The sequence below is a fragment of the Hypanus sabinus genome, chromosome 8 (genome assembly GCF_030144855.1).
Source record: "Hypanus sabinus isolate sHypSab1 chromosome 8, sHypSab1.hap1, whole genome shotgun sequence".
NCBI lineage: Eukaryota > Metazoa > Chordata > Chondrichthyes > Myliobatiformes > Dasyatidae > Hypanus > Hypanus sabinus.
In genome coordinates this window covers 155,558,064-155,582,788 of record NC_082713.1, presented here as the reverse complement: position 1 = coordinate 155,582,788, position 24,725 = coordinate 155,558,064, and the positions used below count along the sequence as shown (strand labels likewise).

General features: G+C 37.6%; 1 protein-coding gene across 2 annotated transcripts in view; it reads left to right on the top strand.

Moving 5' to 3' along the window:
• The window catches only part of si:ch211-272n13.3 (ankyrin repeat domain-containing protein 26), a 128,271-nt gene that overhangs the window by 66,915 nt on the left and 36,631 nt on the right, over positions 1-24,725 (top strand). For both annotated transcript variants that reach the window (XM_059978311.1, XM_059978312.1), the window contains 9 exons: positions 658-685; positions 9,270-9,408; positions 9,807-10,020; positions 10,973-11,156; positions 12,402-12,536; positions 13,628-14,593; positions 15,513-15,665; positions 17,518-17,690; positions 20,302-20,395. In XM_059978311.1, coding sequence (XP_059834294.1) covers positions 658-685; positions 9,270-9,408; positions 9,807-10,020; positions 10,973-11,156; positions 12,402-12,536; positions 13,628-14,593; positions 15,513-15,665; positions 17,518-17,690; positions 20,302-20,395 — 2,086 coding nt within the window. The remainder of the gene's footprint in view (positions 1-657; positions 686-9,269; positions 9,409-9,806; positions 10,021-10,972; positions 11,157-12,401; positions 12,537-13,627; positions 14,594-15,512; positions 15,666-17,517; positions 17,691-20,301; positions 20,396-24,725) is intronic.

The window sequence follows — 24,725 nt, the reverse complement described above, 5'->3', positions numbered from 1 at the left end:
CTGCACTTCTAGCTCTAATTCATTAGCTGGATCCATTTGGACTTTTTGAGCACTCATCATTTCTGTTTAATGTGGCCTAACTTTGTCTCCTGTGCTTCTCTGGGACTCTTTCTCTCTGATCAAATACTTGACGTACTTAGTTATATAGTTAATCATTTAAACAAGATTTTCATTTTGTTTTTGAGCCATTCTCTAATACAGGTGTCTTCTATTGTATTAATGTATTATAGTAATTTATATGATTTGTTGTTTGATAGAACTAGAGTTGAGTTATACAGTTATTAATCTGGCTGTACATTATTTCAATGCCATAGGTTAAACTTGTAAAGAAGTTTCACATTTCAAGTAATGAAAATATATAAAGCTTCTCATGATTGGCATTTCTGAAATAAATTAATTTTGATCATTTTCTTTAAATTGAATGAAAATCCTATGGAGGAACCAAAGTTTAATAATTTTAAAATATGGGATTTCACATTCAAGTCTCTAGAAAGAAATTTTTAAACTCATAATCTCTTGATTCAGGCAAGAGTGCTACCATCTGGATGTTCCTGATTCATTTTGGGATAAACTAGCTTGAAATATTATTTAGCAAAATGATTTCTATCACTACCAACATAATATTCATTATTGTTTCTGTTTCAATTTCTTTTTCAGAGCTTGCAAACCCTCTTCAAATGAAATGGTAATTTTTTTTTAATTGAAGTTTATACTTACTTTAAAGTTGAGGAAACTTAATTCTAATTGCTTGTGAAACAACTAATTCTTATGTATTTATACTGTAGCCAGCAAACTGAAAATAGTATTTCTCATTGGGGTAGGGGCTGATTTCAACTAATGAAGTGGGGGTGGAGGGAGGTGATGTTGCAAACAACATCCAATATATGGGAGCATTTAAAGATAAGGTAGTAAGAGTTCAGGGCAGCATAAGAGTAAGAAGCAAAGGTATAGGATTAGGGAACGTTGGTTAGCAAAGGACATTGAAGGTTTTGATCTTTTTAATAAAAGTAAGTATACGTAAAGACGTTCACTATTGAGTCAGTCCTTTGAGGTTGATGGAGGTATATGAGGTAACTTAAGAAAGAAGTTAGGAAAGCAAAAAGGGAGTATAAGATGGCCTTGGTGGGCAGATTAAGGAGCAAACCAAAACATTTTATAAATATATTAGAAGAAAGGGAAAGGGCAACACTCTTCAGTGTTGAAAGGGAATCAGGAGATGTAAGCAGGATTCTGAGTTAATACTCTTCATCAGTATCCACCAGGGAAAAGGATGTGTGAGATGGATAGATAAATGGGATGTTCCAGAAAATCAGTGTACATGTATAAGGGAATGTTAAGAGATAATACCACACATTAAGGAGGACAGATCCCTAGGGCCTGTTAGGATCTATCCAAGGGTAATGTAAGAAGCAAAGGATGAGATTGTTGAGACTATAATGGAGATTCTTTTCCATCCTGGCCATTGATGAGGTACCTTAAAACTGGATGATAGCTAATATAATTCCCTTATTCAAAAAGCAGTGAAGATGAGCCAGAAAAAGTATAGCCTGCTAAACTTTGCATCAACATTAGAGAACAAAATTACTGGCCTAAACTCTCGGAGACTGGATTCATGTTCTCTTGGAAAGGTAGTGAATAATTAGTGGAGGGGGAATCCTATCTCACAAATCTGCTGGAATGTTTTTGAGGATATAATTAAGAAAATTGCTTTCGCAGGGTAATAAGTAGGGATTGCATGTTTTTTGACAAAGTCCAACATGGTAGGCTGGTCCAGAAGATTAGGGTACATGAGATCCAAATTATTTTGGCAAACTAGATTAAAAATTTGTTTGTTAATGGTGGTAGAGGTTAATGATCAAGAGGTGTTTTCTTAATGGAAGTCACCACAGGGATGAGTGCTTATGGCTATTATTTGTCATACATCTCAAGACTGTTTGGTTGAGAATGCATCAGTAATTTTGCTGATGACACTGAGATTGGTGGAGTAATAGCAAAAAAGGTTGTGAAAGGATGTACAGGAACATAGATAAATTGGATGTCAGGTGAAGTGGTGGCAATTGAAATTTAATCCATACAAATGTGAGGTACATTTGGAGTGTCAAGTACGTATACAAAACATATAGAAAGAAGTTGTAGCAACTTTAGGAGCGGTGATATGCAGAGGAACCTTGGTTGTGTACGTAATCTATTAAAAATGGTGGTAGATGAATAGGGAAGTAAAGAAGACATTAGCCATGCTTTCATAAGACATTGACTATTAGAGTTGGGTTGTTGTGTTTCAGCTGTAGAAAACATTAGTTATGCTGTATTTGGTTGCCAGATTACAGGAAAGATCCAGTAGCATTGGAGCATATGCAAAAGAGATTTGCTATTAGATTATCTAGAAGGAAGGCAAGAGAAAGGGGTTGGGTTGGGATTATTCTCACTGGCACGTCAGAAACTGAGGGGTGACCTTCCAGACATTTATAAAATTGAAGAGCATGGACAGGTTAGGTTTTTTCCCCTCCAGGGCAAAAAAAGTCTAAATTAGGAAATACAGATGAGAAGGAAGATATTTAAAGAAGTTCAGATTGGCATGTTTATTCACATAGAGCATGATGGTTAAAATACCAGAAAAAGTGACAAAAAGTGACACTTAATAGGCATTTGGACAGTTAGTTAGATGGGAAGGGAGCTGATGAATAAGGTTAACGTACATGAATGGGTTAGCATAGATTGGCATTGTAATTGTCTTGGACTGAAAGGCCTGCTTCTGTGCTGTCCATTTCCGACTATTGAATCTCATACTCACACTCCTTCTGAAGTTGCATTTACATTTAATATTTTGTTTTCATAAAAATTCATCTATGGGAAGAAAGAGTTTGTTCAAAAACTCAAAAGGCTTTGGTGGAAAAACTATTTGGTGTAGTTTTTAAAAGTATTTTCAGACACTGTTTTGGAGGCCCCCTGATTGTCACAGTTGTCCCTTTACTCGAAGCACTAAAGTAGCTTTATACACATGTTTCTATTTTGTGGAACTGTAATTGAAACATACAACACCCATATCTGTGAAAGGTTGCATAAGCACGCAGATTGACAGACAATCAAGATGGCTCAAGGACTGAGGAATAATAATGTACAGGATTTGGATTTCTGCTCTGGGAGTGCCAGTAAAGGAATACCTTTTGATCGCAAAGACAGCAATGGAAGGAACCCTCCTTTACCTTTTACCCTGCAGCAGTTTATCCTACTCTATGTAGTCTCATGTCTTTCTCACTTCTTCCCACCAAACCACTGTCAAGCAAGATACTCTGGATTGAGCTTCATAAAACATACGAACTTTGTAGAATAATACAGCACATTACAGGCCCTTCGGCCCACAATGTTGTGCTGAACCCTCAAACGCTGCCTCCCATATAAACACCCGCCTTAAATTCCTCCATATACCTGTCTAGTAGTCTCTTAAACTTCACTAGTGTATCTGCCTCCACCACTGACTCAGGCAGTGCATTGCACGCACCAACCACTCTCTGAGTGAAAAACCTTCCTCTAATATCCCCATTGAACTTCCTTCCCCTTACCTTAAAGCCATGTCCTCTTGTACTGAGCAGTGGTGCCCTGGGGAAGAGGTGCTGGCTGTCCACTCTGTCTATTCCTCTTAATATCTTGTACACCTCTATCATGTCTCCTCTCATCCTCCTCTCCAAAGAGTAAAGCCCTAGCTCCCTTCATCCCTGATCATAGTCCATACTCTCTAAACCAGGCAGCATCCTGGTAAATCTCCTCTGTATCCTTTTCCAATGCTTCCACATCCTACCTATAGTGAGGCGACCAGAACTGGATATGGTGCTCCAAGTGTGGCCTAACTAAAGTTTTATAGAGCTGCATCATTACATCGCGTCGCTTAAACTCTATCCCCCGACTTACGAAAGCTAATACCTCATAAGCTTTCTTAACTACCCTATCTACCTGTGAGGCAACTTTCAGGGATCTGTGGACATGTACCCCAAGATTCCTCTGCTCCTCCACACTACCAAGTATCCTGCCATTTAATTTGTACTCTGCCTTGGAGTTTGTACTTCCAAAGTGTACCATTTCACACTTCTCCGGGTTGAACTCCATCTGCCACTTCTCAGCCCACTTCTGCATCCTATCAATGTCTGTCTGCAATCTTTGACAATCCTCTAAGCTATCTACAACACCACCAACCTTTGTCTCATCTGTAAACTTGCCAACCCACCCTTCTACCACCACATCCAGGTCGTTAATAAAAATCACAAAAAGTAGAGGTCCCAGAACAGATCCTTGTGAGATACCACTAGTCACAGCCCTCCAATCTGAATGTACTCAGCTAGACAAAATTTACTATTTTTATTTTCTAGGTGAAGTTTGGAAAAAATCAACAATAAACAATTCTAAAATTTTTATGGTGTTCTAGGACACCAGAATTCTAGGGTCCCTTGTCTCTCAAAATCCCCCTTCAAAATTTCAGCATCATTTGAAAATTGAATCCTGGACATTTCTTAGTGTAAAGAAATTAAAAGAAACTGAAAATCCCAGCAATTCATAAAGTAATGCAGAAATTGAACTGGCCCTTTGACCAATCTCATCTACTGTATGCCGAGTATTGCTGCTGTATGGAAAGCTTGGAGCTGGACTGCTATCTACTAAAAACCTCTTTAAATTGTTTGCCGATGTAAGTCATCTCAATAGTTAATAATTCTTGGAGCTGCAGCATTTTTTAAAATTATACTGACATTTTAAGACTTCAAGTTTTGCCAATGATAGGGCAATGGAAATAAGGATGAGCACAAGAGATCACTGAAGTAAATAGAATTCTTGGAGGCTTATACATTGGAAAGGGCCTAGAGATAGGATCAAGAAAAACCTTAGAAGCTTTTTTTGAATGAGTAGAATTGCATATTTAACAATTCTAAATACATTAATTATATATAACTGTACAGATGAACTTAGTTGGTTGGGACACAAATGTGCCACAGAATAATAATTCAACAATGTGTATGAGTTGGTGTTCATTTGTCTTCTACCTTTCTCTTGCTACTCTCAAGACACAAGTCTCTCCAAGTTGGCCACATTAGAGTCATGAGTTTGTATTTCTTGAGTGCCAGACTTCTTTGGGCCAGAATACTTCTCTGCAAATATTGCCCTAGGATATTTTATGACCATCTGAACTATTATTTAAGGTCTTGGTTTAAATTTTTGCATGACAGATGGCACCATTGTTCAATACTAAAATGTTCCGACTGCACCATTGTTCTATACTAAAATGTTTCTGACGGAACGGTTTACACCTGAACTGGAGCGGTACTAACATTCTTGCAGGAAAGTTTGCTAGTGCTTCTCGGGGGGGTTTAAACTAAATTTGCAGGGGGCAGGGATCCAGAATGCGAGAGAGGATAGCGAGATGAAGAATAAAGGACAGGTGGGGACTACATGGTTCTGGAATATTAAGTGTGTAGTAGAGAAAGGTGAGGCAGAACAAGTGATAAGGAGGACGCGTACAGAGGGATGGTCTGACGGAACATGCAGTTAAATGTGCAGAAAGAATAAGTAAATTTAAGAAGGACAACAAAATTCAAGGGGCGTATAGCCCGATGGGAGTTCAGGGAGCGGGGTTAAGCACTATAGGCAGCGATTTAAACAGAGAGAGGAGAAATGGGCTAAAAATTCTATATCTGAATGCATGAAGTGTCAGAAATAAAGCGGATGAGCTTGAAGCTCAGGTGCGAATGGGTAACTATGATATTGTTGGGATAACGGAGACATGGCTGCAGGGAGATCAGACCTGGGAAATGAACGTACAAGGGTATACGTGCTATCGTAGGGACAGAAATGTGGGCAGAGGGGGTGGGGTGGGCCTGTTGGTGAGGAATGAGATTCAGTCCTTTGCAAGGGGGGGACATAGGATCAGGAGAAGTAGAGTCTGTGTGGATAGAACTGAGGAACAGTAAGGGCAAAAAGACCCTAATGGGTGTTGTCTACAGGCCACCAAACAGTAGCATGGATATTGGGTGCAAGTTGAATAGGGAGTTAACATTGGCATGTGGCAAAGGTAATGTCGCAGTAGTTATGGGGGATTTCAAAATGCAGGTGAACTGGGAGAATCAGGTTGGTGCTGGACCCCAGGATAGGGAGTTTGTAGAGTGCCTAAGGGGTGCATTCTTGGAACAGCTTGTACGAGAGCCGACCAGGGACAAGACTATTCTGAATTTAGTCTTGTGTAATAAACAGGATTTGATAAGCGATCTTGAAGTAAAGGAACCATTAGGAGGTAGTGACCATAATATGATAAGTTTTTATCTGCAATTTGAGAAGGATAAGGGCAGATTGGAGGTGTCAGTGTTGCAGTTGAACAGGGGAAACTATGGAGCCATGGGGGAGGAGCTGGCCAAAGTTAACTGGACGGCAAAAAAGCAGAAAAGACAGTGGAACAGCAATGGCAGGTATTCTTGGGAATAATGCACAAGGTGCAAAATCAGTTCATCCCCCGGAAAAGGAATTATTCAAAGGGGGGAAAGGGGCCACAGTGGTTGACAAAGGAAGTCAGAGATTGCATAGCATTAAAAAAAAGGAAATATGACAGAGCTAAGGTGAGTGGGAGGACAGATGATTGGGAAATTTTTAAGGAACAACAGAACTTAACTAAAAAGGCAATACGGGGAGGAAAAAATGAGGTACGAACGCAAGCTAGCCAGGAATATAAAGGAGGATAGCAAAAGCTTTTTTAGGCATGTGAAGAGAAAGAAGATAGTTAAGAACAATGTTGGGCCCTTGAAGAATGAATTGGGTGAAATTGTTATGGGAAACAGAGAAATGGATTTAATAAAGTACTTTAGATCTGTCTTCACTAGGGAAGACACAAGCAATCTCCCAGATGTATGGATGGGCCAAGGACATAGGATAACAGAGGAACTGAAACAGATTGACATTAGGAAGGAAACAGTGATGAGTAGACTGATGGGACTGAAGGCTGACAAATCTCCAGGTCCAGATGGTCTGTATCCTAGGGTACTAAAGGAGGTGGCCCTGGAAATTGCGGATGCATTGGTAATCATTTTCCAATGTTCCTTAGATTCAGGATCAGATCCTGAGGATTGGAGAATGGCTAATGTTATCCCACTTTTTAAGAAAGGAGGGAGGGAGAAAACAGAGAACAATCGTCCTGTCAGCCTAACATCAGTGGTGGGGAAGATGCTAGAGTCCATTATTAAAGATGAAATAGTGGCATATCTAGATAGCAGTGATAGGATTGGGCCGAGCCAGCATGGATTTACCAAGGGCAAATCATGCTTGACTAATCTATTGGAGTTTTTCGAGGATGTAACCTGGGAGTTAGACAAGGGAGATCCAGTGGATGTAGTGTACCTCGATTTTCAGAAGGCATTTGATAAGGTCCCACATTGAAGATTGGTGGGTAAAATCAGAGCTCATGGCATTGGGGGGAAGACATTGACATGGATAGAAAACTGGTTGGCAGATAGAAAGCAAAGGGTAGTGGTGAATGGGTGTTTCCTGGAATGGCAGGTGGTGACTAGTGGGGTGCCACAGGGCTCAGTATTGGGACCACAGCTGTTTATGATTTACATCAACAATTTAGATGAAGGCATTGAGAATAACATCAGCAAGTTTGCTGATGATACTAAGCTGGGTGGCAGTGTGACATGTGATGAGGATGTTAGGAGAATTCAGGGAGACTTGGATAGGCTGGTTGAGTGGGCAGATACTTGGCAGGTGACGTTTAATGTGAATAAGTGTGAGGTTATCCACTTTGCGAGCAAGAACAGGAAGGCAGACTATTATCTGAATGTTGTAGAGTTAGGTAAGGGAGAAATACAAAGAGATCTAGGAGTCATTGTTCATCAGTCACTGAAGGTGAATGAGCAAGTGCAGCAGGCAGTGAAGAAGGCTAATGGAATGTTGGCCTTTATTACAAAGGGAATTGAGTACAAGAGCAAGGAAATACTTTTGCATTTGTACAGGGCCCTGGTGAGACCACACCTGGAGTATTGTGTACAGTTTTGGTCACCAGGGTTAAGGAAGGACATCCTGGCTGTAGAGGAAGTGCAGCGTAGATTCACGAGGTTAATTCCTGGGATGCCTGGACTGTGTTACGCAGAGAGGTTCGAGAGACTGGGCTTGTACACGCTGGAATTAAGGAGATTGAGAGGGGATCTGATTACAACATATAAGATTATTAAGGAATTGGACAAGATAAAGGCAGGAAATATGTTCCAGATGCTGGGCGAGTCCAGTACCAGAGGGCATGGTTTGAGAATAAGGGATAGGTCATTTAGGACAGAATTAAGGAAAAACTTCTTCTGCCAGAGAGTTGTGGTGGTCTGGAATGCACTGCCTCGGAAGGCAGTGGAGGCCAATTCTCTGGATGCTTTCAAGAAGGAGCTAGATAGGTATCTTATGGATAGGGGAATCAAGGAATATGGGAACAAGACAGGAACTGGGTATTGATAGTAGATGATCAGCCATGATCTCAGAATGGCGGTGCAGGCTCAAAGGGCCAAATGGTCTACTTCTGCACCTATTGTCTATTGTTCACTGACATGAGTGCGCAAGAACTTGGGTGCATTATAAACAATTAACCAATTGACTGTGATGTCCAAAACCAAGCTGTCATGTTTAACAACTTGTATTGGGTAATAGTAGTTAATAAGACCATGTTGAAATATTAATTCCTTCATTAAGTTTTTTCCATTTCTTGGTTTATTTGTTGAAGAGAATTATTTATTGATTAATGAGCTTTGGTCTTAAGTGTGAACGAAGTGATATTTTTCATCAGAATTAATTTTAGATGTAAACAATCTCCAGGTAGATTGAGGTATTAATATGACAATGTTAGAAATAATAGTTGGTTTATTTGTCCCATCATCCACTTATTTAGGCTTGTATTAGCATAATCTTTTTAGCATTTAATCATATAGTGGATGAATTATCGTGCTATGCTTGTAAATCAGGAAGTGCCTAAAGCTTATGAAAGTATTTTCTCATGTCATTGAATGGATTGACCCAAGTTATACTGTATTGTCCGTTGCTCTTCAGATACCACACAAGTAAATTTTATTCAACTTTTACTATACCTCTTTTGCTAGCATCTCTAATATTTTCCAGTCCCTGTGAAAGATTATGAACATGTATTGTTTTAGTCAGTTTCTCTATTCATAGGTGTTTCAAATCTTTCATGCTTTTATCATATATGTTCAGGAATTTTATTGTTAGGCTAGTAATTTAATTAATTTTGATTTTCCTGTTTGTAGCACATGAAAGCAGTGAATATTTCTGATGACCTGAGTAATCTCACACAGTTGTTTGACAGCAGTGAAAGCGATTCAGAATCTTCTGATCTCATGTACAAGATTAAGGCGCAATTACTCCAAATTGATGTGGAGACGATAGGTAAGGATAGTAAATCAGAGCAGTGTGTGTCTTCTATTTTCTGTCTTGTTTTCAACTGGCAGTATGTACTGTTTGTTTTACCATTGTATATAAAGCTAGTAGATGTTAGTTCTGCTTTATTTTTTCTCTCTATTCGTAAGGGCTTTACAAGAAGCCTGTATGAAAATATCTTTTAAATTAAATTTTTAAATAATATTACAATTTCAGTAATATTGTATGGAAAAGGAAGACTGCAGAAAAATATTGAATCATAAATGTTGTTCATGTAATGAAACTAAATCACATTTTAATTCTGTAAACTATCCAAACCAGTGTGCAATATATTGCTAACTTTTAATGATACATTTTAATAAGCAAAATTGATTCAGTTTTCTAATACAGAGTTTGTCCCATAACAGACTCAGTAAGTTTACTGAAAATCCAAAATATGGTTCAAGAATATGAAAGAGGATTGAAACGAGAAAGGAAGCGTTATGCCTTGCTCGCAGAGAAAGCGAAATATCTAGCAAATGAGCGGAAAGAACTGAATCGAATATTGAAGGAAGCTAGAGATATGAAATTGACACTAGAGTGTAAAATAGTGGAGAAGGATTTTGAATTTAAATGCCACAAGTAAGTTCTTACTTACTCAATTTTAAGTATAATCTTGTGTTTTTGATGCATCTGTGTTAAATGTGAAATTATTTTTCAAAAGTATTCATCAATACATTAAGTACATCATGTAGATACATCAGTACTCTAAATAGGTGGGTTGGTATTACGCATGAAAATAATCAGTATGCAAGTTTGACATTGATTTTGGTCCCCACTATAAACTCCATTCCTTGACTAAATATTACTTGTCATTTTTTTGACGTCCTCTTGAAAGCAAGCAAGATCGTTTGCTACCTTAATTTTATGTTTCTGAATTGGGATGTTCTACAAGATCATACTACCTATTTACATCAATTGTAAGATTTTGTGTCTCCTTTCATCTTTGGCTGAAGCCCTCATTCATTAGTTACCCTCAGTATATGCTATTACAACGCTTCTGTGTTCTGCGTGCAAAGCATGTGTTTATCTAAAGCTTTTATGTATCTTAACTTGAATCGGTTCTATTAGCCCTCTCTCCCCTCTTGTCTTTATACTGGCTATTTCCCCTCCTCCCTCTGTCTTGTTGCAGGGTTTCAATCTAAAACATTGACACCTACTTCCACAGATGCTGTTTGATCTGTTAAATTCCTCTTGCAGTTTTTGTTTATTTGTAGTCTCCTGTTCCTCAGTTCACTTGTTTCCAACAAGAATGCCTGTTGCCAGGCCTGATGATAAAGATCTCTTTCTTACTTTCAAATTTTGTAACATGCTCATGCCTCTAAGGCTTTCAGCTCCGCATCTTGATTTCTGCAGTTTTTCAGTTCTGACATTTGTACATCTATGCTTACATTTGAAATGTATCTGCTGATACTTATATTAAAGATAAGCACAAAGTTTGTGATGGTATTTTCAGGAGTTACAATGTATATAACTATTCCACATCACAGCATGAAAAATACCTTATCAGATTTTATTTCTTCTCAAAATAAAGTTTCAGGATGAAACAAGAGGAAGAGAAACGGAAAACTGCAGAAATGTTGTTAGCAAAGAGCTGTGAACATCTTCAGGAAAAGGAATCCCAGTATTGTGAAGAAATCCAAGAAAAACATAAGGTTGAACTAATGTTAAGAAACCTGGAGATAGAAAGGGACACAGTGATCACCGATCTGAAAAAGGTTGACACAATTAATAATAACTATGTATGTTCATAATTGTCAAATATATTAAGTCAGTTTACGGTAAATATAGAAGGATGCAAGAGACAGTTTAAAAAAAGAAACAATAATGCCTATGTTAACTTCTCACTGGTACTATTTCATAAGAACTCCCAAAAGTATTCAGGAAACAAAATCTTCATTGTCTATGAGAATAACAGATACAAAAGGCTGGGTATTCAAGAGTATAAAACATCTTCAGATTCCACGAGGCTTTCCGTTATTTACAAGCCACAAGTGCAAACTAGAAATAGGAAATTGAGATACACAGCTTTGGCTGAGAATATTTCCAGCATTTCTAATCATAATGTTTGAAATGCCAACAAGTGAAACTTGATCTCATCCAAAACAAAGGAATTCTATCCACCAATTTAAACTTTTCTCTCCACAGGCAGACTGGTTGTAGCCTATACAATCTTTTTGACAACACCTCAGCATTTCAACCACCTGTTGACATTTCAGCAGGAACATAGGAAATGTGGCCAACTTGAAGTTTCCCTCCTAATTATACATCATGCTGATTTGGAAATACGCCATCCAACATGCTCCACTGCTGGCTCAAAACCCTGGAAGTGCATGACTGCCAGCATAATGGGAGTACTTCAAACATATTCATCATTCATGGAGGCAACTGCGCTCTAGTTTCTCAATTGCATTTAAGAAAGTGGAATAAGTCTGGACCTCACCAGGGTAATTTAATTCACATGAATTAAATTACTTTATTTAAAAATGTACTTTATTTAAAAAGTCAGGAGAATCAGCTAAGTTACACCCTCCCAGTTAAATATGTGTCCCAAAATCTACAAGTCGAGCCCTTTGTGAACTAGCATCACCCCACTTTTCTTGTTTTAAAATAAAACAAGAGAAAGCACTCCATTTTGGATGATGAAGCTATTCTTATTTTCCTATTTGCCTGTGCCTAATCTCTGCTATTAATGGACTTTTATGAAGAATAAGGTGGCGAGAATACCAATGGCCCATCAGTGGTTCTTATACTTACTTTGGTGAGTTGGAAGTACTCAATTGGGCATTACAGATGAAAGACAACCTTGAGCCTTGTGTGTATCTGTAATTGCAGAGTCATCAAGGGATGAAGGTTTGTTCTAAGACTGTTAATAAAATGAATGACTAGATCTTGTACATATTTGTAAGTGTGAAGTTAATCTAGATTTTGAAAAATAAAATTTTACTCTTAAATATCTTTAGCTGAGTGAAGAAAACAAAGAGTTACAAATCCAATTAAACCAGGAGAAAGCAAAATGTGAAGAAATTCTGAACAGGCATCTGCACAATCAGCAAACAATGGCTAAAAAAAATAATACGGCTGTACAAGAAATAGAGGTATGTAAACAGTGAGCACAAACTTGAGAATAGGTAACATATTTTGCTGAACATTGCGTAATATACTTTTATGAACATGAATCCACATCTGAGAGAGAACACAGGGCATTCTTCAGTAGCTTCCTTTTGGTTTTCACTACTGCAGTTCCAGGTGGAGGCTCAGGAATACCTACAGATGTAGAAATATTCTTGATTGTTGTTCGGTAACAATTTTGTTTTACCAATCAGAGTTCTTAGCCCTAGGCTATACCCCCAAACCAGGAGGACCAGTGGACCCTTTGACCTGTTTGGAATTGGTGACCCTCCCAAGAGTCAAAGTATAAAGCCCTGACCAACCAACATGCTCCGCTTGGTGACGCAATAATACCAGCGCTGGACTCCGGAGCGAAGGTTCCCAAGTTCGAATCCAAGTCGGACTGAGTGTCGAGCTAGCAACTTGGCCTCGTAAAAACAAGAAAAGCTTGCTACGGAAACACCGTCAAAAGACAGTGCCCCAATAGCTCCACTGCCAAGTTAAGGGCTATTCTTCTTTCAACCAACGTAGCTCTCCGAGTCATTGAGGAAAGCAAGCCTCCAAACCCAACCCTTTTGGAGGAGAAGGTTAAGCATTCACTATAAATTGCCCCCTGTATGTGTGAGTGGTAGAATTTGGGGTGAGAATATGAAAGGAATAGTGTAGGATTAGAGAAAAAAGAGCATTTAAGGTCAATGCAAACTGTCTGGGCAGAAGGGCCTGTTGCTTTGCTTATGTCTCTCTGTGGTTCAATTCAACCACTATTATATTTATAGAATATCTAGAATAATTTATCATTTTTATATCAAAACCTCTTAAGCTCCAAGTTATTCATGGCTTTGAACATACAGATCCTATAAAGTAATAATAAACCTGTGGGTATGCTCTTTTAATTGTTGGACCATTTTAGAGGTCATTTGCAAAAGAATACTAATTGAGATCATAGAGCAGATCTATGGATGGACTAAATTGGTCAAAAATTCTTTGATACTTAGTAATAAAAATGTGCTTATTTCTATGTGTATTATCTCTTGGTTTATTGTTTATTTTTCTCATTGAACAAATCTTTGTTTTGAAGCCTCTTGCTCAATGCGACAGTCACCATGATGAAGAAGCATTGAAGGAACACAATTTTACACTACAGCAGGAGGTTACTGTGCTCAAGCGTGAATTGAATTATTTGCGTGAGCGCAATCAAGAGGAACAGGAAAAGTATATGGAACAGATTGAGACTTTAAAAGTAAAGCTTGAAGATACAAAGAAGGATTTAAGAAGTAGTGAAAATAATCTAACTCAAACAAATTTACAGTATAATAGTCAGCTGAATGCCATGAAAAGTGAAGTTTTATTGCTGACTTCCAAACTTGAACTTCTTGAGGCACAAAGAAAAGATCAACAGAGTGAGAAGGAATCTATTCTTTCACATTTGAATGCAACAATTCAAGAATTGGAATGTAGTCAGAAGGCCAACTGTGAATTTGAACAAATTCTTCAAAAGGAACGTGATGAATGGGTTCATTTAGATGAAAAAAGAAATAATAAAATTTCTAATCTTTGTGCAATCAATAAGAAAATGTCAGAGAAATTAACTAAGGAGGAAGGAAAAGCTAATGATTTAGACAAGAAACTTCATCATGCTAAACTTTCTCTTGCTGAAAAAAACTGTATGCTTGAAAGTGTTCAGAAAGAGCTGAAGCAATTTCAGGAGCATGTAACTGATCTAGAACAAACAAATAAAGTGGAAAAAGAACAGTTAAGCAAACACGAAGTTCGTCAGGTATCTTTACAAGAGAGACTAGCTCAAGCTCATAGTGAAATTACACTGTTACATCAACAGCTCGAAGATGCACAAAACAAAGTTATAATGAAGGAAAAGGTGGTTACTGATGTTCAGGACAAATTCAATAATATGTTCGCTACACTGCGAGAAGATAGTGAGCGCAGGATCAGTGTGTTGGAGAAAAGAAATGAGGAGTTGTTGAACAAGAACATGGAACAAAATGAACAAAAATGCAAATATGAAAATGAAATAGATGTAAAAGAGGTAATGTAGTTAATATTTCAAGAGGTAATTAAATCTTTATTTCTGTAATTCAGCTTTCCTTTTGCTTCCCTGTTTGGTTAGATTGGAACCAAAACCTTTCTACAATAAACTTTAGATAATGTAGTCATCAATCTACTTTTGAAAGTACTTTGTCTTTTGATGGAATACTATGCTATTTTGTTCATTAAATGATGGAAGAAAAAAGATCGGCAAAATGATTTTCTCTCACAATATGGAACCTTGTGTTCTGGAACTGTTTGAGTAACTGAAACTAAAAATGTAAAGTAAAAATTATATAGGACTACCTTCATGTCCCAGAACATTTAATAGCTAAGAGTGTTACCGAAGGACTGTGCAGCAAATAATTGTCATATGCAAGCAAGGGCCAGTTTCCACATATTTGTTATATAAAAGGCCACTAATAAAATGTACAATTGACATTTAATGATTTTTTAAAATGTTTTTAGACCATGGAGATAATTATTGCTGTTTTTCAAATAGTGCCATGTGATTCAGTTCACCGACCAGAATCACCATCTTGGGATGGAGGTGGCACTGGTCGTTTGTGTTAATACCAAACTTGAGCATGAGCTTCTATGACTCAGTAGTGAGAGTACTACCATTTACCTCTTACATTTTCTTCCATCATATCTAATTTTCTCCACTTCCTTTCCTTTAAAGCTCTTCATAGCTCAGATTTTACCTAAACTTTTGGACAATATTATTTCAGTATCCAATTTTATCTGATGATACATGGGAGGCAGGGTTTGAGGGTCGGCACAACATTGTGGGCCGAAGAGCTTGTAGTGTGCTGTACTATTCTATGTTCTATGAAATCTCTGTGATGCATTGTTGAAATTGTTTTTAATATTAAAGGTAAAACATGAATGCATTATAATATTGGGATATTCTCTTTTAGGCTTCATTGAGGCAGCTTCAACAGGATCTCGCTGATTCGCTGAAAAAACTTTCTATGTCAGAGGCCTCTTTGGAAGTGGTCACACGTTCTCGCAATGAAATAGAGGGTGAGAAAAATCACTTACAGAAACAATTGCATAAATTGAAAATTAAGGTGAGTATGAACACTGAAGGGGTGATATAAAATTAAATATAAAATATTTCTGTAATAGACGGATTGATTTGCTCATAAGAACAGCAAGTATATAAAAATGTCTAACATAGCAAAGAAGTATCATTTGGAACTAATTATTATTGTACTTAACACTGTACAGTGTAGAAACAAGTGCTGCTTCTGCATAGCACAAAGTCACTCCTAAAATCCTATCCTTGTATATCTCTGCATGCCTATATTTGCATGTTCTCATCTCTATCTGAATAAATAAGTTTTCTTTAAATTCCCTAATAGATTTTATTGCTTAGAAGCCTCAAGAAATTAGATCCAGCAGCATATTGTTCATCTTTTCCTAATACATGTAACTGGCAATCTGTTAGGGCGTATTCTGGAGTTAGGATATATAGCAAATAATAACTTCACCAGCAACCAATCTTTAGATATGAATATGGATTATAGATTGATTTAAAATGCAGTCTTGCACAATAGTTTTCCTGGAGCTCATTACAAATCAAACATTTTGTGTGTCTGGAGTGTGGATGCGAAGGTGTGAAAACTAAAGGAAGCATTGTGGATAGATTGTAACTATAGAATTGTCTGCTGTTACCTTTGTCTTTAGCATATACAAATGTTGTGTAATATTGGGCCAGGAGGCCTCTTCCTCTAGAGATACTCAAATATGATGCCTGTTGCTTGTTTTTGTTGAATAGACACTTCTACATCCACCAGCTTCAGTGTCTCTCTGGTGACTGTGTTCATGATACACACAATCTATCTCTGATGCTCTCCTGATTCTGCATGTTCTGGCTTTCTTTACTTTATTACAAAGTACCTTTATCATATGAAGTATTTTATCAAAAGTGCTTAGTAATCTAGATCCTTTGACACTTTAACTCATATGGATTGCTCTTATTTCAACCAGGACTTCTGTTTTTAAAACCTAAGATTGACTAATCAATGTCTTTGATTTCCAGATGTATTTTTTTAAGTAGGGGTTTGATTATTTTTTTTGTTTCATGTCCACTTGCACTTGGAAATGTTCAATCTCTGACAGGTGTTATCATCTTATTTCAACTGGTGGACTTTAAATGTGATATTTGGGGGCTAGGACCACTAGACTCAAAAACAGTGACTTTCCTAAGCAGTTAGTTAAGCTTATCAACACCTTCACCCACTAACCCTCCCCTCCACCTCTATTTATAATTTTCTGTCAGTCACCTTGTGTACAGATCACTGTATCTAGCATCACTGTGTAGCCAATCTATGTATATAAACTACCGTATATATTTATATTTATTATGTTTTTATTATTATTATTTTATTTGTTTTCTATTTATGCTGCATCAGAGTCAAATAACAATTATTTCATTCTCCTTTATGTTTGTGTACTGGAAATGAAATTAAATAATTGTGAATCTTGAAGTTTCTCATCTTCAGTGTTACTTCCACTGGATACATTTCCTGATTAAAACTAAAAGGTTATAATAATTAATTCATTATTATTCGACTATTCTCCAGTTTTCATCCAGGTCATTTCTATATATCACAAACAGCTGTATTACTGATGAGTTAACAGTACAAAGTGTAAAGAGTAATCTCTTCTAAAAAAAAACGATTAAAGTTAGCACCAAAATAATAATTTGCCTAATACTGTCACTTGTACATTCTGAATTATCATTAGGATAACAATTGAGACAAAACTTAATTGCCTCATTGTCTAAGTGAAATGTCACAGGCCTCCCAGCATGCTGAGTAATCTGATGGCTTTTATATAAGTATAGTCTTTAAACTGTATTTTTCTGGAAACAATATCTTACTTATGAGCATTAACTGGAACGTATTTTCCTTATAGTTACAGGAGAACCAAGACAAAAACATGCAATCAGAAAGGAAAATTCAGCAGTTGGAGAATGCTTTGAAAGAGAAAGAATATCAGATTGCAACTTCCCAGAAAATTCAAGAAGCTTTTTCAACCTCCTCACAAAGGAATGAGGCTACAAAACATCTTGAAGAACAGATTCTGCGGTAGGTAATAATACTTAAAACCGTTACGAACCCCATAACTGGGTCACTTACCAGCAAAGATAGAGAGGTCCGTTGAAGTCTGATGGTACTATTTTAACAGTATTTATTGATAAAAATACACAAAATAATATCAATGCAAACATACAGATAATATACGTCATCAATACTAAATCTAAAAGTGCAGGTATAATAATAATCAATAAGAAATAGCTCTATCGTTGTCTAGGGGATAATGTATTGTCCGATGGAAATATAAAAGTCACTGTTGGTTCGTTCAAGCTGCAGCGTTTTGGTTTGAGAGAAAGATGGGTTAAAACTTGCCCAGTCCTTTTATAATGTCAACCGTTCGAGAGTCGTTGGGTGTTGGTTTCCCCGTTATTAGCTAAAAGCCGTTCTTCCGTGGTAAAAGCCACCGGTTCCGGGGCAAATGGAACCGAACGCACGTGGCCTTCTCCCATCGGCTTCCACTATTACGGGATCGCTAGCGTTTCTTCTGGTGCGTCTGAGGGGCTGTTCCCACAGACCCTCTTTTATCCTGACTCACAGGGTCTCAGATGTCAATCAGGTTGGGGTGATGCAATCCCTCCCTCAACCAGCCCACTTTGCCTGAGGGCTTCCACGTAGCACAGTATTGTAATACACAAGTCCCTCTCCAAGAGACAATGGCCGTTTCCCGTAGCTTTTATATCGCTGGGGGGGGGGGGGGGGGTGTCAAGACATTCCGCAAGTCTCTCTCTCATTTCCTGGGTCTCCTGACCCAAATCAATAGCGATCCTGCGATTCTCACAAAGGAGGGGGCTACCCCGCACCCTTCGGCCCCTCAGAGCTGTGGTATATTCATAACAAAACATTGTAATTAACATCAGCAAAGATTAATGAAATGTTCTGCTTGTCATTGCACTGTTACAGTCTGATAAATGGCTTCAAGTGTTTTCACTTTGAGCATAGTAGGTAATCATGCAAATATGCATTAATATTCAGAATGCTAGCTGTCGTAATATCTTTCACGAACTCACCCAAGTCAAGGCAGTGTTTTAGAGCACAGTTTTAATAGATATATCATGCCGCATTATTCCATGAATATTTATTAATAGCTTCCTGAAAGTATTTTATATCACAAAAAAAAGAATCATTTTAATCTGTGTTATGCAAACTTTAGTAGATTGATGCTAAGTAACCATGCAATTTTCCTTTAAAGCAAGGAACACTTAACTACAGGTAGTCCCTGAGTTACGAACGTCCGACTTACGGACAACTCGTACTTACGAACCAAGGAAGGAGAACGCTGTCCGCCATTTTAAGTTGGATTGCAACGCTGTCCACCATTTTAAGTTGGATTGCGACGCCATCCGCCATTTTAAGTCAGGTCTCGATGCCGTCCGCCATTTTAAGTCATTGCCGTTGACATTGTGTTGAGTGTTTAACTTTGTATTTGGCTTAAATTTTTCTTAGTAAGATTCACCCTGACCCTGCCTGCACTCCCCACCCCCCCCCCCGTTCTGGTCAGCTGGTGGCGCAGTGAGATCAGTGTCGGGCTGGAGAACGGAGTTCAATCCAGTGATAGACTGTTCCCGTGCCAGGTTGATGTCGATCCAGTGACTCTGTACCATCCGTGCTGGGTTGATGTCAAGCTCGAAACTCGACCTCGTTTAAAAAAAAAACACTGCCACCTCCAGTTTAAATTCCCACACAGAATATTGTGGATGATCAAGTACCCAACCCAGCACAGCCCCCACTTATCCCATTTTGCCTGTCTCAATGCAGTGGTCCTTAGGACCCAGCGGACCTCGGGAGCCGCCGCCCACAGTGTTTCTGTTCCATTGACGGTAAGCGATTGAAAATAAAGTGGAAAATAACAAAGCGTTTGGAAAGAGGTGAAACTCCATCAGTCATTGGAAAAGCGTTTTGCTACAGTTGGTCAATGATCGGAACAATTTTAAAGGATAACGGATAAAGTGAGAATGGAGCATTTGAAAGGCGCTGCCCCCAATGAAAGCTACAATTATTACTAAGCAACGCAGTGGTTTAATTATTGAATTACATACGTTTCTTAAGTGTTTTATATGCATAGAAAGGTAAAATATATACTATATACTAAAACAAATGTTTGACTAACTGACGCTAAATAATTGTTCTGACTTCCGTACAAATCCGACTTAAAGATGGACTCAGGAACGGAACTCATACGTAACCCGGGGACTGCCTGTAATTCCTTAGTAAATGTAAAGTTTTAAAATGTGCCTTTCAAGTGCCATTATGCAAGTACCTCTTTGAACCTTTGTACATGAGAACTAGTTGCAGAAATTTTCATTTATTTAATGTGGATTGTAATCATTGTTTGGGCCAGCCTATAGTGCAGAAGTTTTAAAATTAGCCCTAAAAATGAAAAAAAAAATGATTTGTGGTGAATATAATTTAAATTAAAATTCTTTGGCCTTTTGATAATTTAGACTGGATGTGGCTGAATCATGCTAACCAAAAAATAAATGTGTAATACTCTTGAACCTTGAATTTACCCACATTTATGCTTCTTTAAACTTAGTGAATATATCAATTCATTATCATTATCTTAATTTCTGTGAACATATATCATGCCCTATTATTGTTCCAGGCTAGAGATAGAGAATGCAAAATTAGAAGCTGCTGCAAAAGAGCAAACAAACAAATCTGAGTTACTGGAGAAGGAACTTAAAGAGTCCCAGTCAGTAAGTGTAAACTCAATAACATTTTAAGTTTATTTTGAATGTATTTTTCAAGAATAGTCTTTTGCAACTATGAAATGTTTTGTTGTATTGATGTCACAATGGAAAACATCTAAGATTTGTTACACTATAATTTCAGCCTGTTTCTGAAAAGCTCAGGTTGCACATCATCTGATTGTTGGCTATTGTACATGCAGCAATGCAGTGAAATAGGCCTTGGCTGCTCTTGTATTTCCTTTCTGCGTCCTCTGCTGCCCTTTGGGTGCTTGTGTCATGTGCATTCTCTGATATCCATTATAAAAGTATTTTATCTATAGTTTTGGCCTTCCTAAGTGAAGGTCTTATAAAATTAGAAACCATAAGGAAAGCATTGAGAAATTAGTGAGAGCTAAAGAATTTTATTTTTGAGACTAATCCTCCCGCAGGTCTGAGAGGAAACCAACTGATTGAAAGTTACTTAGTGGCCATTTTATTAGGTACCGTCTGTACCACAGTAGCCACTGAGTGTATGTTTATGGTCTTCTGCTGCTGTAGGCATTCACTTCAAGGTCTAACATATTGTGCATTCGGAGGTGCTGTTCTGCACACCGCTGTTGTAACACATGGTTATTTGATTTACTGTCAACTAGATCCAGTCTCGCCATTTTTCTTTGACCTCTCTCATTAACAAGGAGTTTTCACCCACAAAAGTGCTGCTCACTGGATTTTTTTTTTTGTTCTTGGCATCTTTCCCTGTAAATTCTGGAGACTGGTGTGTGTAAAAATCTCAGGAGATCAGCAGTTTGAGATATTCAAACTACCCCATCTAGCACCTTGATCACATTTCTTCTCCATTCTAGTGTTTGGTCTAAACAAACACCTGAACCTCTTGACCAATGCATGCTTTTATGCATTGAGTTGCTGCCATATGATTGATCATCTATTTGCATTTATGAATGGACGTGCTTAATAAAGTGGCCACTGTGTGTCGTCATCCCACAGATCTGACACAATGAAGACTTCCCCAAAGGAGGTATAATTCAGAAATAGGAGGGCATATTGCTTATTTTATGTTCAACTTTTTAATGCTTTTTTGGTTCTTGCAAATTTCCAAAATCACAGCAAGGTATTTTATACAAAAGTGTACATTTCCTCAACATAGAACTATTATTTCCTATTTAAGGATATTTTTGTTTCTAAAGTTACAGTATTGGGATGCAAAAAAAGCACAATCATCTGTTAAGTAGCTTAGTTCATACTTTCTACTACTCCTGATAACTGCAGATTTTCCAAACTACTCATTGCTAAAGACGAACTTCTTTTCCATAATGTTATTGAGTTGCCTCTGGAAATGTTACGCAAATGACTGTTTACTCAATGGGATAGATTTTCAGTTTTAGGATTCCTGAATTCTTAGGAGCTGCAGGTTATGAATGTGTAGTTCCATTCTGTCAGTGTTCAGATTAAGAAAACCAGCATTTCCTTCTAAGATATTCATTTTAAGTTTATGATCTCAAAATATCAGCTTCACTTAAAGCATCCTAGGCAAGACTCAGTTTGCCCCTTAGAGCCATAGCTTGTAATGTCATCTACTATCCATTGAAATGGTGCCAGTCAAAATAAAATGCCTGTCAATTCTATAAAATGATGACCCCACACAACACAAACACCTTGATAAATTTAAATTATGACTCTCTTTAAGCCTCGTCACAGAATTTCCCATTCTTGCAGTACTATTTCATCCTCAGTTAATGTTAATATTGCACTACTTATAATAATCTATGATATTGAATCTGCTCACCTTTGGAAGAAGGCCAAGTATTTTTGAGAAACGGTGAACTTTATCAAGGTGGTCCATTTCAGAAATGTATTTGTTTAGCCCTGCTAAATCTCATGTAAATTTGAATGCATAAGTTTAAACTATAATCTGGGAAATTGCTTTATCAAGTCAACATCAAACATGTTTCCTGATATCTAATGACTATATATATAGATAGATATATATGGGTTATTGTTGTAGAATATTGTTATAGAGAATTGCTTTTGGAAGGCTGTTGGACAGATGGATACAGTGACACATCTAAGCAGTGTTGCAGATGAGAAAATGTACAGTTGAGAAGATACATTAGTAAAATTTAAATCTTGATTAAAATTCAATACCAAGAATACTAAGTAGATGAAGTCACCTTAGTCACAATTTCAAAGGTCTTCCCACATATTTCTATTAGTAAAGCAATTGATTATAGTATACTTAAGACTATAAGAGATTGGAGCATAAGTAGGTCATTCAGCCCATCGAGTCTGCTCCACCATTTCACCCCAACCGATCCATTTTCACTCTCAATTTCATTCTTCTGCCTTCTCCCATAAACTTGCATGCCCTGACAAATCAAGATCCTATCAACCTCCACCTTAAATACACCCAGTGACTTAGCCTTCACAGCCACTTGTGGCAACGAATTCCATAGATTCATCACCTTCTGGCTAAAGGAATTCCTCCTCATTTCCATTCTAAATGGACGTACCTGTGGAGCTGTGACCTCTGGTCCTAGACTCCCCCACTATCAGATTTGATTGGACTGCCAGGAAAAGCTGAAAGGCTGCGAATGCTAGTTTTTAAATCTCTCACCCTGGCCCTGTGTGTAGCCTCCTTTCTCGATTTGACTGGACTGCAGAGAAGAGCCGAAAGCCCACGTATATTACCAAATATAGAATTACAAATGTAGAATGCTTTATCCATTAATTGTATATTTTTATTTCATCTGAATGCTAGAAATCTTTTACAAGTGACATTTTTCTGATAATAAATTCTGAAAATAGTTGATTCGAAAGCAGGTTATGAGTGTTGTATGGCATTGTTTGTAGACCTATTGTGATCAAATAAATATTATTATTATTAACACAAAATTTAGAATTTGAACTTCAATTTTTGGAGAAACATTTAAGACCATACTTATTTATCTAATCCATGTGTTCTCATAGGGTTGAAAATCAGAGTGTTGAAAATCTAGAACAGTGATCTAGGAATAATGGTGCATAGTTCCCTAAAGGTGGAATCTCTTGTGGTTAGGGTGGTGAAGAAAGCTTTTGGTATGCTGGCCTTTATAAATCAGAGCATTGAGTATCGGAGTTGGGATGTAATGTTAAAATTGTACAAAGCATTTATTGAGGCTAAATTTGGAGTATTGTGTACAGTTCTGGTCACTGAATTATAGGAAAGGTGTCAAACTAGAGAGAGTACAGAGAAGATTTACTAGAATGTTACCTGGGTTTCAGCACCTAAGTTACAGAGAAAGGTTGAACAAGTTAGGTCTTTATTCTTTGGAGCATAGAAGGTTGAGGGGGGACTTGATAGAGGTATTTAAAATTATGAGGGGGATAGATAGAGTTGACGTGGATAGGCTTTTTCCATTGAGAGTAGGGGAGATTCAAACAAGAGGACATGAGTTGAGAGTTAGGGGGTGAAAGTTTAGTGGTAACACAAGGATGAACTTCTTTACTCAGAGAGTGGTAGCTGTGTGGAACGAGCTCCCAGTAGAAGTGGTAGAGGCTGGTTCAATATTGTCATTTTAAAAAAAAATGGATAGGTATAAGGACAGAAGAGGAATGGAGGGTTATGGACTGAGTGCAGTTCAGCGGGACTAGGTGAGAGTAAACATTCGGCACGGGCTAAAAGGGCCGAGATGGCCTGTTTCCATTCTGTAATTGTTATATGGTTAAAATCGATTTCACTATTCAGCCCTTCAGAACTAAATCAGGTCTCCATTTTAATTTGCTTTTGTGGAGCTTGTATAAGAATATAGACATTCTACTGGAAGTCATAATCAGTTTCTTTGTTTTTTCTGGGGGGAAGGGCCTTCAAGTAAGGGTAGATAATATTAAAAAGGAAGATTTTGTGAAATGGAAACAGTGTCAGAGACTAGTCTAGTCACTCTTTCTGACCCTGACCATCATAAGTGCTTGATTGTTGGCAATATATAATGATACAGAGATACAAAAAAGTAACAACACCTTGATAAACACATGAAATATCCTTCCTGTAAAATAGTGGGATACTGGAACACAGTACCTACTCTGGGTCCAATCAAAGGTGCATTTGTTCATTTTCTATATTTTATAATCGCAATCACTACTGGATACTAAGAACATTAAGTACTGCAGAGGCCTATCCCATCAGCGAGTTGCTCGATAGCGATGGAGCCGAACTTATGCAAACTGCTTTTGATTGTCGCCTGAATTTACTGTGCATCATTTTGCCAAGACAGTGCACAAATCAAAATCAGTTTAGTATTACTGCCATATGTCCTGAAATTTGATGTTTTGTGAAAGCAGTACATTGCAATACATAATAATA